This window comes from Mustelus asterias, chromosome 15 (assembly GCF_964213995.1).
Source record: "Mustelus asterias chromosome 15, sMusAst1.hap1.1, whole genome shotgun sequence".
Classification (NCBI taxonomy): Eukaryota; Metazoa; Chordata; class Chondrichthyes; order Carcharhiniformes; family Triakidae; genus Mustelus; species Mustelus asterias.
Genome location: NC_135815.1, coordinates 86572466 through 86589170, shown reverse-complemented (window position 1 = coordinate 86589170; position 16705 = coordinate 86572466). Strand labels below are relative to the sequence as shown.

The window sequence follows — 16705 nt, the reverse complement described above, 5'->3', positions numbered from 1 at the left end:
TTGGGGCGTGCGGGGGGGGCGGGGCGGTGTCCAACGGTCGGTGCACGAGCGGGGGAGGGGCGATTCGCCAGGGAACGTCAGAGGATTGTCACCCGGGGGGGCTGTGAGGAAGAGTCCGGCCACGGAGGTGCGTCAAAGGAGCAAAAAAAATTCTGTTGAGTCATCCCCGGAGGAACATTTATTTATTTGGGAGGAGAGAAGCTGTGTGCACGCGCGCATGCGCTTAGCCGGGGATCCGCGGCAGATCCTGCTCACCTCCCACCTACTGCGCACGCGCGGCTGCTCACCTCCCACCCACTGCGCACGCGCGGCTGCTCACATCCCACCCACTCCGCACGCGCGGATGCTCACCTCCAACCCACTACGCACGCGCGGCTGCTCACTCCCCCAAAGCATTGCATATTGGTAGCAAAGTGCTTTGCAATGGCTTAAAATAATAGAATCCCTGCAGTGCAGAAAGAGGCCATTCGGTCAATTGAGCCTGCACAGATAACAGTCCCACTCAGACCCTATCCCCGTTACCCCACCCCTGTTAATCTCCCTGACACTAAGAGGCTATTTGCGGCACTAAGAGGCTATGGCGGCACGGTAGCACAGTGGTTAGCACTGCTGCTTCACAGCTCCAGGGTCCCGGGTTCGATTCCCGGCTCGGGTCACTGTCTGTGTGGAGTTTGCACATTCTCCTCGTGTCTGCATGGGCTTCCTCCGGGTGCTCCGGTTTCCTCCCACAGTCCAAAGATGTGCGGGTTAGGTTGATTGGCCAGGTTGAAAATTGCCCCTTAGAGTCCTAGGATGCGTAGGTTAGAGGGATTAGCGGGTAAATATGTGGGGGTAGGGCCTGGGTGGGATTGTGGTCGGTGCAGACTCGATGGGCCGAATGGCCTCCTTCTGCACTGTAGGGTTTCTATGATTTCTATTTAACGTAGCCAATTGACCTAACTTGTGCATCTTTGGACTGTGGGTGGAAACCAGAGCACCCAGAGGAAACCCATGCAGACACGGGGAGAATGTGCAAACTCTGCACAGTTACCTGAAGCTGGAATGGTGGTGCTGTGAGGCAGCAGTGCCAACCACTGTGCCAGCATGCCACCCATGGATCTTAAGCTTATGAAAGACGTTATGTCAATGCATTCTTTTATACCAATAGCTGACAAACATGTAGGTCTATTAATGTGAAAGCTGAGCAGATTGATGTAGGGGCAAACATAAGCATGAATCATAGAATCCCTATAATGCAGAAGGAGGCCATTTGGCCCATCGAGCCTGTACCAACGACAATCCCACCCAGGCCCTATCCCTGTAACCCCATGTATTTACCCTGTTAGTCCCCCTGACACTGATGGACAATTCAGCATAGCCAATCCACCTCAGTATGTGGGAAGCTTTTTCCAAAATTTTAATCTAAAATTGACTTCGTTTAGAACCAATCACAAATCCCAAATCCAATGAATATTGGCTGGGTGGTTAACAGTGAGGTTGAGTGTCTTGGGTGACAGGAAGATATAGATGAGATGGTCAAATGGGCAGATAAGTGGCAGATGGAATTTAATCCTGAAAAGTGTGAGGTGATGCACTTTGGAAAGAGTAATTTGACAAGGAAATATACACTGAAGTTCTGAAGAACAAAGGGACGATGGTGTGTTTGTCCATAGATCTCTGAAGGCAGAAAAGCAGGTTAATAGGGTGGTGAAAACGGTATATGGCACACTCACCTTTAACAATCGGGGTATAGATTACAAAAGCAGAGAGGTCATGATGGAGTTGTATAGGACTTTGGTGAGGCCACGGCTGGAGTACTGTGTGCAGTTCTGATCGCCACATTATAGGAAGGACGTGAACGCACTGGAGGGGATGCAGAGGAGATTCACCAGGATGTTGCCTGGGATGGAGCATTTTAAGTTATAAAGAGAGGTTGGATAGGGTTGGGTTGTTTTCTCTAGAGCAGAGAAGACTGAGGGGTGACCTGATTGAGGTGTTCAAGATTATGAGGGGCATGGACACGGTGGATAGGGAGCAGCTGTTCCCCTTAGTTGAAGGGTCAGTTAAGAGGGGACACAAGTTAAAAGTGAGGGGTGGGAGGTTTAGGGGGGATTTGAGGAAAAACTTTTTTACTCAGAGGGTGGTGATGGTCTGGAATGCACTGCCTGGGAGGGTGGTGGAGGCGGGATGCCTCACATCCTTTAAAAAGTACCTGGATGAGTACTTGGCACGCCATAACATTCAAGGCTGTGGGCCAAGTGCTGGCAAGTGGGATTAGGTGGCAGATCCAGGGCCTCTCGTGTTGGTGTAGACTCGATGGGCTGAAGGGCCTCTTCTGCATTGCAGGATTCTGTGATTCTGAGTCTGTGATTAATCTGGCAGACCTTTGCTGCACCCCCTCTAAGTCAGCTTGGTAAGGAGATCAAAACTGTACCACTTCATATAGCCCCATATAATTGCCGTAAAACTTTCTGACTTTTATACTCCAACCCCTTGCAGTAAAGGTTAAAATACCATTTGCCCTTTGAATTGCTTGCTGTACTTGCTCAAGGACACCCAAATCCCTCTGAAATACCAACCTTTTTTAGACCTGGTGTTGTGTAACAATATAAGGCTAATTAGTAATGAAGGATCCTGTGGAGCGCGATTAGAATATGCTGGAATTTCATATTTATGAGTGATATGTCAAAATGTAAACAAATTCAATTACAGATAGATGAGGATGAGTTGCCTGAAATAGATTAGGAAATTAGATTTTAAAATATGACAGTAGATAAACAAGGGAAAACATTTAATAATATAATTCTCAATGGATATCCATTTGCTTGAGATATAAGAAGTGCACTGAGTGATCCAAACACGAGAGAAGTTGCAGATAGTGTTAGATTAAAAGAAAAGGCTTACAGTATTGTCAAAAAGGGTTGTATCACAGAATCCCTACAGTGCAGAAGGAGGCCATTCGGCCCTTCAAACCTGCACTGACAACAATCCCTCAGACCCTATCCCTGTAACCTCATGTATTTACCCTTCTAGTCCCCCTGACACTAAGGGGCCGTTTTAGCATGGCCAAACCACCTAACCTGCACATCTTTGGACTCTGGGAGGAAAGCAGAGCACCCGGAGGAAACCAACGCAGACAGTCACCCGAATTGAACCTGTGTCCCTGGCGCTGTGAGGCAGCAGTGCTAACCACTGTGTTGCTGTGCCACTCTGTAACCCTGAGGATTAGAAAGGTTTTAAAAATTAGCAAAGGATGACCAAGACCTTGCTAAAGGCATGAAATAGAATATGAGAGTAAACTAGCATGAAATATTAAAAAAGATTAAAAGAACCATTCGTGGATGTAAAAAAGAGATTTGTGAAATATGGGTCCCGTATAGACTGAGCCAGGGCAAGTGCCATTGAGTGTATTGTGATGGAATTAGCATGGTCAGTACTTCTGAGGAGTCAGGACTCTTGACCTGCCAAGAGATGCTGAGGATGTACCTGAGACAGTGAAGATGGAAACTGTTCAAACTTTTCTCTGCAGCACATATGTGGTCCAGGCCTCACCACCAAGGATGCAGAATCATAGTTTGCTGTTCTCAGTCAAATTACTGTTGTTCCACAATCTCTTATTCAGCTTGGACTTAAAAATTACAGCCTTTGCAATGTGTGTTGATATCAGTATCAATTGACAGATTGCTGGTGATTCTGGAGCTTAGATATGTGAAGCTAGCAACAACCTCCAGCATCACATTGTCAATGCTGATAGATAATGCTATGGCAACATCCTGGACCATGACATTTGTCCCCCTGATGGTCAAACTAAACTCTTACATTGAAAACCAATTTAAGATTTTCAGCAGGACAGTTAATTGTTCCATGCTGTATTCTCCCTGGCAATGCCTCCACCAAACCATTGTCTCGTGCAGTATAAGTTGTTGTTCCCCTGTACTGTTGGTAATTTTTTGCGAGCTGACCTGATGAGTCCAAGATGAAAAGCTTTGATAGCCTATCCTGTTTTTAGCAATATTCATAAATACTTGTTGTTGGCCTTTGTTAATGACCTCAATGCATCTCTGCTAATCTCTTCCATGCCTCTTAATCCAAATTTCCTCTTTGTCCAATTGTATGCACACTTCACGTGCTCTTCCAGAGCCAAGCCATTACTTCTATCTCCCTCACCCACTCTCTCCTCTTACTGTCACTTGGTCATTGCTACCTTTAATTTTTCCTCCCTCAATAACTTTACGCCTCCGTCAATCTAAACCAACATCAGAGGGAGCACATTAGCATTCTGAGGACCTATGGGCTAGGACTTGTATTAACTTTGTGTGAGCATATTTTGTTATACAAATCCAATTTTTAAAACTAATTTAAGTCTTTTTTATGCATAGCCCAAAACTTCTTAAAACATGACAATATCTGAATTATTAGAATATGACATTTTAAATTTCCAGGGAGCTTCTCGTTCTCTTTAACCAGTGGGACAGAATACCGTGCCTCTTACATGACTGTAGTTGGTGTTACTCTCGTCCAGGGTTTTTCAAAGTGATGGTCGTGACCCATGCGTGAATTGCGAGGATTTTGAAAATGTGCCGCTGGATATCTTGTTTACAAAAAAAAGTGAGATGTTTCTTGGTCCTTTTCAAAAGAAAAGCAGGATGTGCTGTGGTTCTGTTCGAACATTGTGAGGTGTGTTCAATGCATCACAACATGTTCTGTGATCCTGTTCGTCGCAAGATGTGTTCAAAACATCGCAAAGATGTTCAGTGATCCTTTTTGAAAGAAAAGCGGGATGTTCTGTTTGTAGAGCGCATTTTATAGAAGGTGGTATGATAACAAGGATCTCTTGACTCAGACGATGACAGGGCCAGCATGAAGAGAAAAAGCTTAGTATTGCCTGATACAATTCAAGTTATGTGCATTTTATGAAAGGGAAACGTAAGAAGGTGTATTTTTAAATGTACAGTAAATCCCATTTAGATTGTGACTGTAGTACTGCATGTTGTCTGGCCAGTAGGTCGTGAGGAGTGGCCATTTTGTAAAAAGGGGTCCCCGGAAAAATAGTTTGAAAACCACTGCTCTAGTCAATTGATAAGAGGTGAATTTAAAATGGGAGCCTAGATTCACTTTGCTGTTGTTATGGTTTAGGCACCTAACTGTCTATGCTTTTCTTTCCTTTTGACAGTGATTATGCATTTGTTTTTAATGTTCCTTCCAATGGCCTTGCCAAGAACTGAGGAAACTCACGACCAATAGCTCCAATCTTTGGAATTAAGACTATAGTTACCTGGTAGGTATAGACTACCATTTTCTGTAATACGATATAAACCTTTATATTTAGCTAGTTTTAAGGAACAAAAGTTAGACTGAGAAAATAATTCTATTTCAATAGAAAAGGTCGAGTACTTAGCGCCTATTACATAACAAGGAATGCTAGTACCAGTACTTGGTGCTAGAACAGTACTTCCAGCTTCTGTCCCACTTTCCTTATCCGTTTCCCTTAATTTTCTGTTAATCCTTTAATTTAACATGACTATAGTTTCAAAATATTATTTTGAGAATGCTAGAGTTCAAAAGCAAAGTGAGAGGTTGAGGCCCAAGAATTTGAAAGCAACATCAAAGGGGAGATGTCCAAGAGTTTGAAAGAAATGTGAGAGGGGAAAGGCCGGAATTTGAAAACAGCTGAGTCTTTTAGCTAACTGCATTGTGTGAGAAAGAATAAAATGTGATGACACAAGGAAACAAGTGAGTGATTAGTTGTTAAGTATTTTGCTTTTTTACTCATTTACCTTTCAAAGCATAGATAATTTATTAGTAATTGTAAGGTTTTATTAGTAAAGTTTACCAGCTGTTGTAAAGCTTATTGAAAGTCGTTGGGTTTATTAATTATGCTCTGATGAAGGGTCATCCAGGCTTGAAACATTGGCTCTATTCTCTATCCACAGTTGCTGTCAGACCTGTTGAGATTTTTCCAGCACTTCCTGTTTTTGTTCATTAATTAGTTAATTAAGAAAAAAACACTTAACTAAGATGACAGAGCAGGTGATATGTTGCAACTGCAAGATGGGAGTTCCTGGATGTCAGTGTGATCAAGGGCAAACATGTTAATGGCAAGTGTCTGCAGCTGCAAAGTAGTTGGGCTGGAGGCCAAGCTGCAGACATTGCAATGCATCAGGGAATGAAAAGTTACTGGGATGCTTTATTCCACGAGGTAGGCACACCCTTTAGGATAAGGATTTCTGATTTGGTCAGTGGTCAGGCACAGGAGGTGTGCCTGCAAATGAGGCAGGTATGAGGACATGGAAGATAGAAGCGGAGGAGCATCAGCCTTTGTGGTTGTCTAACAGGTTCAATGTGCTTGCAACCTGTATGGGTGAAAGTGGGGCTGCAAATTGACTATGGCACCATTGACTAGAAAACCATTCAAGCAGGGGTGGGGGAGAATAGGAATGTACTATTAGCAGGGAATAATATTTCTCTGCAACCAAGAGTTCAGGTGTCTGCCCGGTGCCAACATTGAGGACATCTGCTCTGGGCTGGAGAGGGAATTACAGTGGGAGGGGAGGATTCAGTGGGTCCAGCTTGGCGAAGATAGGGATCTAGATGAGTATACGGCTTGTAGGAAGGGACTAAAGAAGGAAATTAGGAGAGCCAGAAGGGGTCACGAGAAGGCCTTGGCAGGTAAGATTAAGGAAAACCCTAAGGTGTTCTATAAATATGTGAAGAGTAAAAGGATGAGACGTGAAGGAATAGGGCCTATAAAAGGTGAAGGCGGGAAAATCTGTACGGAACCAGTAGAAATGGCAGAGGTGCTTAATGAGTATTTTGCCTCGGTTTTCACAGAGGAGAAGGACCTGGGTGGATGTACTGCGGGCTTGCGGTGGACTGAAAAGATTGAGTATGTGGACTTTAACAAAGATGTTGTGCTGGAATCTTTGAATGGCATCAAGATAGATAAGTCGCCGGGTCCGGATGGGATGTACCCCAGGTTACTGTGGGAGGCGAGGGAAGAGATCGCAGAGCCTCTGGCGATGATCTTTGCGTCGTCGATGGAGACGGGGGAGGTGCCGGAGGATTGCAGATGTGGTTCCTAGGGATAGCCCAGGAAATTACCGACCGGTGAGTCTAACCTCAGTGGTTGGTAAGCTGATGGAGAAGATCCTGAGGGACAAGATTTATGAGCATTTAGAGAGGTTTAGTATGCTCAAGAATACTCAGCATGGCTTTGTCAAAGGCAGATCGTGCCTTACGAGCCTGCTGGAGTTCTTCGAAAATGTGACTAAACACATTGACGAAGGGAAAGCGATAGATGTGGTTTATATGGATTTTAGCAAGGCGTTCGATAAGGTCCCCCATGCAAGGCTTCTAGAAAAAGTGAGAGGGTATGGGATCCAAGGGGCTGCTGCCCTGTGGATCCAGAACTGGCTTGCCCAAAGGAGGCAGAGAGTGGGTATAGATGGGTCTTTTTCTAAATGGAGGTCAGTCACCAGTGGTGTGCCCCAGGGATCTGTTCTGGGACCCTTGCTGTTTGTCATTTTCATAAATGACCTGGATGAGGAAGTGGAGGGATGGGTTGGTAAGCTTGCTGACGACACAAAGGTTGGTGGGGTTGTGGATAGTCTGGAGGGATGTCAGAAGTTACAGAGGGACATAGTTGGATGCAAGACTGGGCGGAGAAGTGCCAGATGGACTTCAACCCAGATAAATGCGTAGTGGTCCATTTTGGCAGGTCAAATGGGATGAAGGAGTACAATATAAAGGGAAAGACTCTTAGTACTGTAGAGGATCAGAAGGACCTTGGGGGTCCGGGTCCATAGGACTCTAAAATCGGCCCCGCAGGTGGAGGAGGTGGTTAAGAAGGCGTATGGTGTGCTGGCTTTTATCAATCGAGGGATTGAGTTTAGGACTCCGGGGATAATGATGCAGCTATATAAAACCCTCGTCAGACCCCACTTGGAGTACTGTGCTCAGTTCTGGTTGCCTCATTACAGGAAGGATGTGGAAAAGATTGAAAGGGTGCAGAGGAGATTTACAAGGATGTTGCCTGGATTGAGTGGCATGTCTTATGAGGATAGGCTGAGGGAGCTCGGTCTTTTCTCCTTGGAGAGACGAAGGATGAGAGGAGACCTAATAGAGGTATATAAGATGAGAGAGGCATAGATCGGGTGGACTCTCAGAGGCTTTTTCCCAGGGTGGAAATGGCTGCTACGAGAGGACACAGGTTTAAGGTGCTGAGGGATAGGTACAGGGGAGATGTTAGGGGGAAGTTTTTCACAGAGGGTGGTGGGCGAGTGGAATCGGCTGCCGTCAGTGGTGGTGGAGGCAAACTCAATAGGGTCTTTTAAGAGCCTCCTGGATGAGTACATGGAGCTTAATAGGATGGAGGGTTATAGGTAGGCCTAAAAGGTAGGGATATGTTCGGCACAACCTGTGGGGCCGAAGAGCCTGTTTTGTGCTGTAGTTTTTCTATGTTTCTATGTGGGTACCAACAACATAGGTAGAACTGGGAAAGGGGTTCTGCTGAGGGAGTATGAGCAGCTAGGGGCTAAATTAAAATGCAACACCTCAAAGGTAATAATCTCTGGATTATTACATGAGTCACGAACAAATTAGTGTAGGCAAATCAGATTAGAGAGTTAAATGTGTGGCTGAAAGATTGATGTGAGAGAAGTGGGCTTCAATTCATGAGGCTTCGGCATCAGTACTAGGGAAAGTGGGAGCTCCTGTTGGGACAGTCTTCACCTGAATTGTGCTGGGACTAGTGTTCTTACGAGTCATGTAACTAGGATGGTAGGGAGGGCTTTAAACTAAATATTGGGGCCAAGGGATCAATTTTGGGAAGACATGATAAATAGAGAAGACAAGGCAAAAAAGCAAGGTAGCAATAAGGGAAATGGTGAAGGAACAAACAACATGGGAGGAAGGGACAGAATGTACAAAGAGTAAGCAAGTAAGGCTAAAGGTTGCAAAAAAATGAAAAAGGCAGTATTAAATGCTTGATCTGAATGCTCATGGCATTTGTCACAAAGCATCCAAATAGAAATAAATATGTATGATTTGATAGCCATTACAGAGACATGATTGCAAGATGTCAAAGACTAGGACCTGAATATTCAAGAGTATACGAAGGACAGGAAGAAAGGAAAAGGTGGTGGGTTGCTCTGTTAATAAGGAATGATATTGATACAATAGAGAAAGATTGCTTAGTTCTGGAGATCAGGTTATAGAATCAGTTTAGGTAGTGATGATAAATAGTAACGGTAAGAATACCATTGTGGAGATAGTTTAAAGGCTCCCTAACAGTAACCACATTGTAGGACAGGGTATACAGAAATAAATAATGGGTGTTTGTGTAAAAGTTACAATGATAATCATGGGTAATTTTAATCTACATATAGATTGGATGAATCAGATTGGCAAAGGCAGTCTGGTAATGAGTTAATGGAGTGTTTTCAGGACAGCTTCTTAGAGCAGGATGTTCTAGAATCAACCAGAGAGCAGGCTACATGAGATCTGGTAATGTGCAATGGAATAGAATTAATGAATGATCTTGTAGTGAAGGTGCCCCTAGGTAGCAGTGATCACAATATGATTGAATTTCACATTTAATTTGAGGGAGAGAAGAGTGGACCTAAGATTAGTGTTTTAAACTTGAGGTGGAGATGCCGGCGTTGGACTGGGTGGGCAAAGTAAGAAATGTCACAACACCAGGTTAAAGTCCAACAGGTTTATTTGGAATCATGAGCTTTCGAAGCGCTGCTCCTTCATCAGGTGAGTGGAGATTAGTTCACAAACATGGCATATGGGCAAAGACACAATTGCAAGATAATTACAGCTGGAATGAGAGTCTTTACAAATAATCAAGTCTTTTCAGGCATGAACAGTGTGCATGGAGAGAGGGATAATCACAGGTTAAAGAGGTGTGAATTGTCTCAAGACAGGACAGTTAGTAGGATTTTGCAAATCCAGGCAGTATAGTGGGGATTACAAGTAGTGTGACATGAACCCAAGATCCCAGTTGAGGCTGTCCTCATGCATACGGAACTTGGCTATCAGTTTCTGCTCGGCGATTCTGCATTGTGTGTATTGAAGGCCGCTTTGGAGAACGTTTACCCTAAGATCGGAGGCTGAATGTCCTTGCCTGCTGAAGTGCTCCCCAACTGAAAGGGAACATTTCTGCCTGGCGATTGTGCGGTGTCCGTTCATCCGTTGTCATAGTGTCTGCATGGTCTTGCCGATGTACCACGCCTCAGGACATCCTTTCCTGCAGCATATGAGGTAGACAACATTGGCCGAGTCGCATGAGTATGTACTGTGTTCCTGGTGGGTGGTATTCTCATGTGTGATGGTGGTGTCCATGTCAATGATCCGGCACATCTTGCAGACGTTGCCGTGGCAGGGTTGCATGGTGTTGTGGTTGCTGTTTTCCTGAAGGCTGGGTAGTTTGCTGCAAACAATGGTCTGTTTGAGGTGGGCGGTTGTTTGAATCCATTATGACACTTGGAAGCTCTCAATGCAATCAACAGAGTCAACATGGTTTTATGAAAGGGAAATCATTTTGATTTATCTATTGGAGTTATTTGATGAAGGCACAAACAACATGAATAAAGTGGAATCTGTGGCTGTGTTGTACTTCGATTTTCAAAAGTAATTTGCTCAGGTGCTACATCATAGTCACTACACAAAAAAATCTTATGGTGTAGGAGGTAACATTTTGGCATGGATAAAGGATTGGTCAGCTAATAGGAAACAGAGCAGGCATAAATAAGTTATTTTGAGGCAGGATGTGACGAATGAAGTGCCACTGGAATCATTGTTGAGGGCGGCACGGTAGCGCAGTGGTTAGCACTGCTGCTTCACAGCTCCAGGGTCCCGGGTTCGATCCCCGGCTCGGGTCACTGTCTGTGTGGAGTTTGCACATTCTCCTCGTGTCTGCGTGGGTTTCCTCCGGGTGCTCCGGTTTCCTCCCACAGTCCAAAGATGTGCGGGTTAGGTTGATTGGCCAGGTTAAAAATTGCCCCTTAGAATCCTAAAATGCGTAGGTTAGAGGGATTAGCGGGTAAATATGTGGGGGTAGGGTCTGGATGGGATTGTGGTCGGTGCAGACTCGCTGGGCCGAATGGCCTCCTTCTGCACTGTAGGGTTTCTATGATTTCTATGATTTACAATTTATATCAATGATTTGGATAATGGAATCGAATGTATAGTAGCTAAATTTGCTGATGACAAATGTAGGTAGGAAATTAAGTTGTGAAGAGGACTTAAGGAATCTGCAACGGGTTACAAATGGGTTAAGTGGGTGGCAACCATTTGGCAGATGGAGTCTGATGTGGAAAAATGTCCACTTTGGCAGAAAGAATAGAAAAGAATAGAAAAGAATAGAAATAGTGGAGGCGTTAGTTATGATCTTTCAAAAGTCACTGGAGTCAGGGAAAGTCCCAGAGGATTGGAAAATCGCTGTTGTAACCCCATTGTTCAAGAAGGGAACAAGAAAAAAGATGGAAAATTATAGGCCAATTAGCCTAACCTCAGTTGTTGGCAAAATTCTAGAATCCATCGTTAAGGATGAGATTTCTAAATTCTTGGAAGTGCAGGGTCGGATTAAGACAAGTCAGCATGGATTTAGTAAGGGGAGGTCGTGCCTGACAAACCTGTTAGAGTTCTTTGAAGAGATAACAAATAGGTTAGACCAAGGAGAGCCAATGGATGTTATCTATCTTGACTTCCAAAAGGCCTTTGACAAGGTGCCTCACGGGAGACTGCTGAGTAAAATAAGGGCCCATGGTATTCGAGGCAAGGTACTAACATGGATTGACGATTGGCTGTCAGACAGAAGGCAGAGAGTTGGGATAAAAGGTTCTTTCTCAGAATGGCAACCGGTGACAAGTGGTGTCCCGCAGGGTTCAGTGTTGGGGCCACAGCTGTTCTCTTTATATATTAACGATCTAGATGACGGGACTGGGAGCATTCTGGCCAAGTTTGCCGATGATACAAAGATAGGTGGAGGGGCAGGTAGTATTGAGGAGGTGGGGAGGCTGCAGAAAGATTTAGACAGTTTAGGAGAGTGGTCCAAGAAGTGGCTGATGAAATTCAACGTGGGCAAGTGCGAGGTCGTACACTTTGGAAAAAAGAATAGGGGCATGGACTATTTTCTAAACGGTGACAAAATTCATAATGCTAAAGTGCAAAGGGACTTGGGAGTCCTAGTCCAGGATTCTCTAAAGGTAAACTTGCAGGTTGAGTCCGTAATTAAGAAAGCAAATGTAATGTTGTCATTTATCTCAAGAGGCTTGGAATACAAAAGCAGGGATGTACTTCTGAGGCTTTATAAAGCACTGGTTAGGCCCCATTTGGAGTACTGTGAGCAATTTTGGGCCCCACACCTCAGGAAGGACATACTGGCACTGGAGCGGGTCCAGCGGAGATTCACACGGATGATCCCAGGAATGGTAGGCCTGACATACGATGAACGTCTGAGGATCGTGGGATTATATTCATTGGAGTTTAGGAGGTTGAGGGGAGATCTGATAGAAACTTACAAGATAATGAACGGCTTAGATAGGATGGACGTAGGGAAGTTGTTTCCATTAACAGGGGAGACTAGGACGCGGGGGCACAGCCTTAGAATAAAAGGGAGTCACTTTAGAACAGAGATGAGGAGAAATTTCTTCAGCCAGAGAGTGGTGGGTCTGTGGAATTCATTGCCACAGAGGGCTGTGGAGGCCGAGACGTTGAGCGTCTTCAAGACAGAAATTGATAAATTCTTGATTTCTCGAGGAATTAAGGGCTATGGGGAGAGAGCGGGTAAATGGAGTTGAAATCAACCATGATTGAATGGTGGAGTGGACTCGATGGGCCGAATGGCCTTACTTCCGCTCCTATGTCTTATGGTCTTATGGTCTAAAAGAGATTGCAGAGCTCTGTGGTACAGAGGGATTTGGGTATCCTTTTACTTGAATCACAAAAAATTAGTTTGAGGGTAAAGCAAGTAATTAGGAAGGCAAATAGAGTCATAGAGGTTTACAGCATGGAAACAGGCCCTTCGGCCCAACTTGTCCATGCCGCCCTTTTTTAAAACCCCTAAGCTAATCCCAATTGCCCGCATTTGGCCCATATCCCCCTATACCCATCGTACCCATGTAACTATCTAAATGCTTTTTAAATGATAAAATTGTACCCGCCTCTTCTACTACCTCTGGCAGCTTGTTCCAGACACTCACCACCCTCTGCATAGTGGTGTTTATTGCAAAGGGAATGGACTATTAAAATTGTGGTATTTGGCTACAGTTGTCTAGGGTGTTGGTGAGACCACATCTGGAGAACTGTACAGTTTTGGTCTCCTTATTTAAGAAAGGATAAATATGTTCAAAGCAGTTCAGAGAAGATTAACTCAACTGATATCTGAGATGGAGGGGTTTTCTTTTGAAGAACAGGTTTGGACAGGTTGAACCTTTATCCATTTGTGTTTAGAAGAATGAGAAGTGATCCTATTGAAACATACAAAATCGTGATTGACAGGGTAGACGCTGAAAGGAGGTTTTCCCTAGTGGATGAGACTACTCGAGGACACAATTTAAAAATATGGGGTCTCCCATTTAAGACATAGCTAAAGAGAATTTTTTCTCTCAAAGACTCACGAGTCTTTGGAACTGTCTTCCCCAGAGACCGTTGGAGGCTGGGTCGTTAAATATTTTTAAGTCAAAGGTATAGATTCTTGACTAACAAGGGAATCAAAGGTTTTCAGGGGATATGTAATGTAAATTGAGTCTGTGTCTTATAAGTTCTGTTTGTGAACAGAATTCCCACTCACCTGAAGAAGGGGCTCAGAGCCTCGAAAGCTTGTGTGGCTTTTGCTACCAAATAAACCTGTTGGACTTTAACCTGGTGTTGTTAAACTTCTTTCAGGGGATAGGCAGGACTGTTGGGTTGAGGCCACAATCAGATCTTATTGAGTGACGGGACAAGCTTGAAAGGCTGAATGGCCTACTCCTGCTCTGAATCTATATGTTTGTACGTATGTTCCCAACTTCAGCTGCACTATTCTGTAGAAAAGTATCTTGTTAAGCAATCCAGATGCGCAATCGCTAGCTCGAGCACTGTCACGATTATGATGCTCCAGTAAGAACTGACCTGTTTTACACTGCAGAAATATTTTACATCTGAGAAAGGCTATTGGCTTTCAGTTCTCGTGGGGAAATAGTGAGAATCCTATAAAATCATGATAACGTTTGGATTTAATTTATTTTGTTGACATAAACCATTGTACTAAGAATAAGGATTGTATTTACAATACCGGGATTTTATTTTGCATTACCTGCAAAAAGGTAACAATCCAAATCATGGTTAGATACACAATGATATAATGATCCAGAGAAAGGCAGACAGCTAATCATCCTTTGAGGCTACATTTAAATGTAATGATTACTCAGCAATTCGGAGGAATTTATTGATTTGCATCAGTAACAAATGTCTATTTAATTTGTGACATGTCTCCTACTTTGAAGAGAATTTTACTTTTAAGCACAGATTAATGATGAAAGTTTATGGGAGGGAGGTGATTGGAACTAGTTATACTGTTTCTTTTGTGACGAATACAAGTTCTCCAAAATAATCTATATTTTTCTCCCTTTAGATTGACTGCCCATTAGTCATGGCTGTTAGATTGCTCAGAGTCTTGGAACAATCTCCATACTTGTTGAGAAGAATTTTCTGTTTGAGATCCCCTCTGGGAATTATTCGGCTGCCCGGGAATAAGCCCCACAGCTTTTATCAGCGAAATGCCCTGTGCAGCCCATGGAAACACCAAGATGGAAAATCATCCAACTATCAGCTGACATCATGCTGCCTAAAATGGAAAGGGACAGTTTGTATGCGAACAGTGCATCACCAATTCCTACACTATACACAGTCTGCAAATGTAAGGAAACTGTTTTACTCCACTGCAACAGGCAGCAATAAAATGATTCCACAACATAAAGTACTGTCAGCCAAAAGACCTCTTAAAGGGCCTCGGACCAAACAGCCATCAAGGACCAACCAGCCAGCACTTGCTGATCTACAGGTAAACAAAATGTTTTACGTTTTCTTGTTAACAGACAGCTCTTTAGATCTTATCATTTACATATCCATAAAGGTAAAACCCCAATAACCCAATAGTTATTATCATTCATGTGTAAAAGCACGAAGCTTGATTTGTGGTAGCAGATACCAACTGATATGTGTACCGTTTGGTGAGTTCACCAGTTCTTGGCTGAGCCACAAGATGGAGCATTCCTCTATAATGGCTAGATTTCAATTTGGAGAATGAAAAAAGAACTATGAGCCAGTACTGCTTTGCAAACAGCAGTTGCTATTCAGATGGTGAGTAATCATACAGTTTGGTTGTCCCTTAGTACAGAGAGGTCCATAGTCCAGACTGTTTTGCTCTTGTAACTGAAGAAGGAACTGTGATGACAAGTGACAGGATTTAGGGTCCTAAAGGCGGGGTAAATATGAACAAACTAACCAGTGAGAGATGGTGGTGAATTTCAGCTCTCAAAAGCATGCTGGGGCCAGGGTAAAAAATATTGATCTTTGAACAAGAGCAACAACCTGGCTCCGACACATCCACTTCTGGGTTTAACAAACTTTGATGCCAGCGGAAGGCTGCTTGGGAATTTTCTATTTGGGTAGGGTCTGTGTTTATTGTTGCAATTAACTCACTTAGAAGACAGTAATGAGGCCTTTTCAAATTGTTTTGAACTTGGCTGCAAATGTTACTTCAGCAGCCTTTATTTTCCAGAGCTTGGAAAACTGATCAAGGAAACATAGGCAAGTCTGACCAGCAGTTCAGGTGGATACTTAATCCCAGTTGAATCAAACCTCAATTATTGTAGATGCTGTCTCAGTTCCCCTGGCAAAGAGGGTTAGGCTTGTGAAGATTTTGAATTGGTAACATCAGGATGGAAAGTGCCTTGGATGTGCTTGACAGTACATCAGAAGTATAAGACCATTACTGCCCATGGCAGCAATGATGTGCTGTGGTGGGATCAGTACATGCACAAGGGAGGGGCCCAGGTCGCAGGAGGTGCCACCCCATGTCACAGGGTTTACAGAGGCTTAGCTTTCTTGACCTCTTGAAGATTCTGCAGGCTGAGGTCGCATCAGGTGAATAACAGACTTCTTCAGCCTGCTACAGAAAGACCAGCTCCCTGGTGGCCATGCATTATGAGAGGCTGTGAAATCCACCTCGGCTACCTCCAACCACACTTTTAGAACATCAGAAGTTGGAGTAGGTCATTCAGCCCTTGAACCTACTCTACTAATCATCTACTTCAACTCCACTTGCCTGTACAATCCTCATATCCTTTCATTCCCTTAGTTCCAACTTCTGTCTGGAATTTCGAATGACTGAACAACCAAATCTTTATGGAGTAGAGAATTCCAAAATCACAACACTTTGAGTGAAGATATGTCTCATAATCTCAGTCCAAAGTGACCGGTCTCTGATTCTGAGCCTGTGACCCCTTGTCCTAGAATCCTCAGCCTGAGGAAACATCCTCCCAGCCTCTACCCTGTCAAACTGTTTAAGAATTTTATGTTTCATTTAGATCACCTCTCATCCTGCTAAATTATAGGCCTGGGATTATATGCTTGGACTGCTCAATCTCTACATAGGAACCTTCTTGGTAACAGCAGCAGGTTTCTTAATTCATTGCTGGGGATAAGCAAGACCTGCCTCTTTCTAAATGCAGCCAAC

At 44.0% G+C, this 16705-nt stretch overlaps 1 protein-coding gene across 2 annotated transcripts in view; it reads left to right on the top strand.

The window, feature by feature from the left end:
- The first annotated feature begins 18 nt into the window (after nt 1-18).
- Nucleotides 19-16705, top strand: part of rmnd1 (required for meiotic nuclear division 1 homolog) — an 85495-nt gene continuing 68808 nt past the window's right edge. Inside the window, exons 1-3 of one of the 2 annotated variants that reach the window (XM_078230282.1) lie at nt 29-127; nt 5153-5257; nt 14600-15028. In XM_078230282.1, coding sequence (XP_078086408.1) covers nt 14618-15028 — 411 coding nt within the window. In that variant the 5' untranslated portion in view covers nt 29-127; nt 5153-5257; nt 14600-14617. Of the gene's footprint in view, nt 128-5152; nt 5258-14599; nt 15029-16705 lie in introns of both variants that reach the window. The other variant, XM_078230283.1, reaches the window with a different exon arrangement.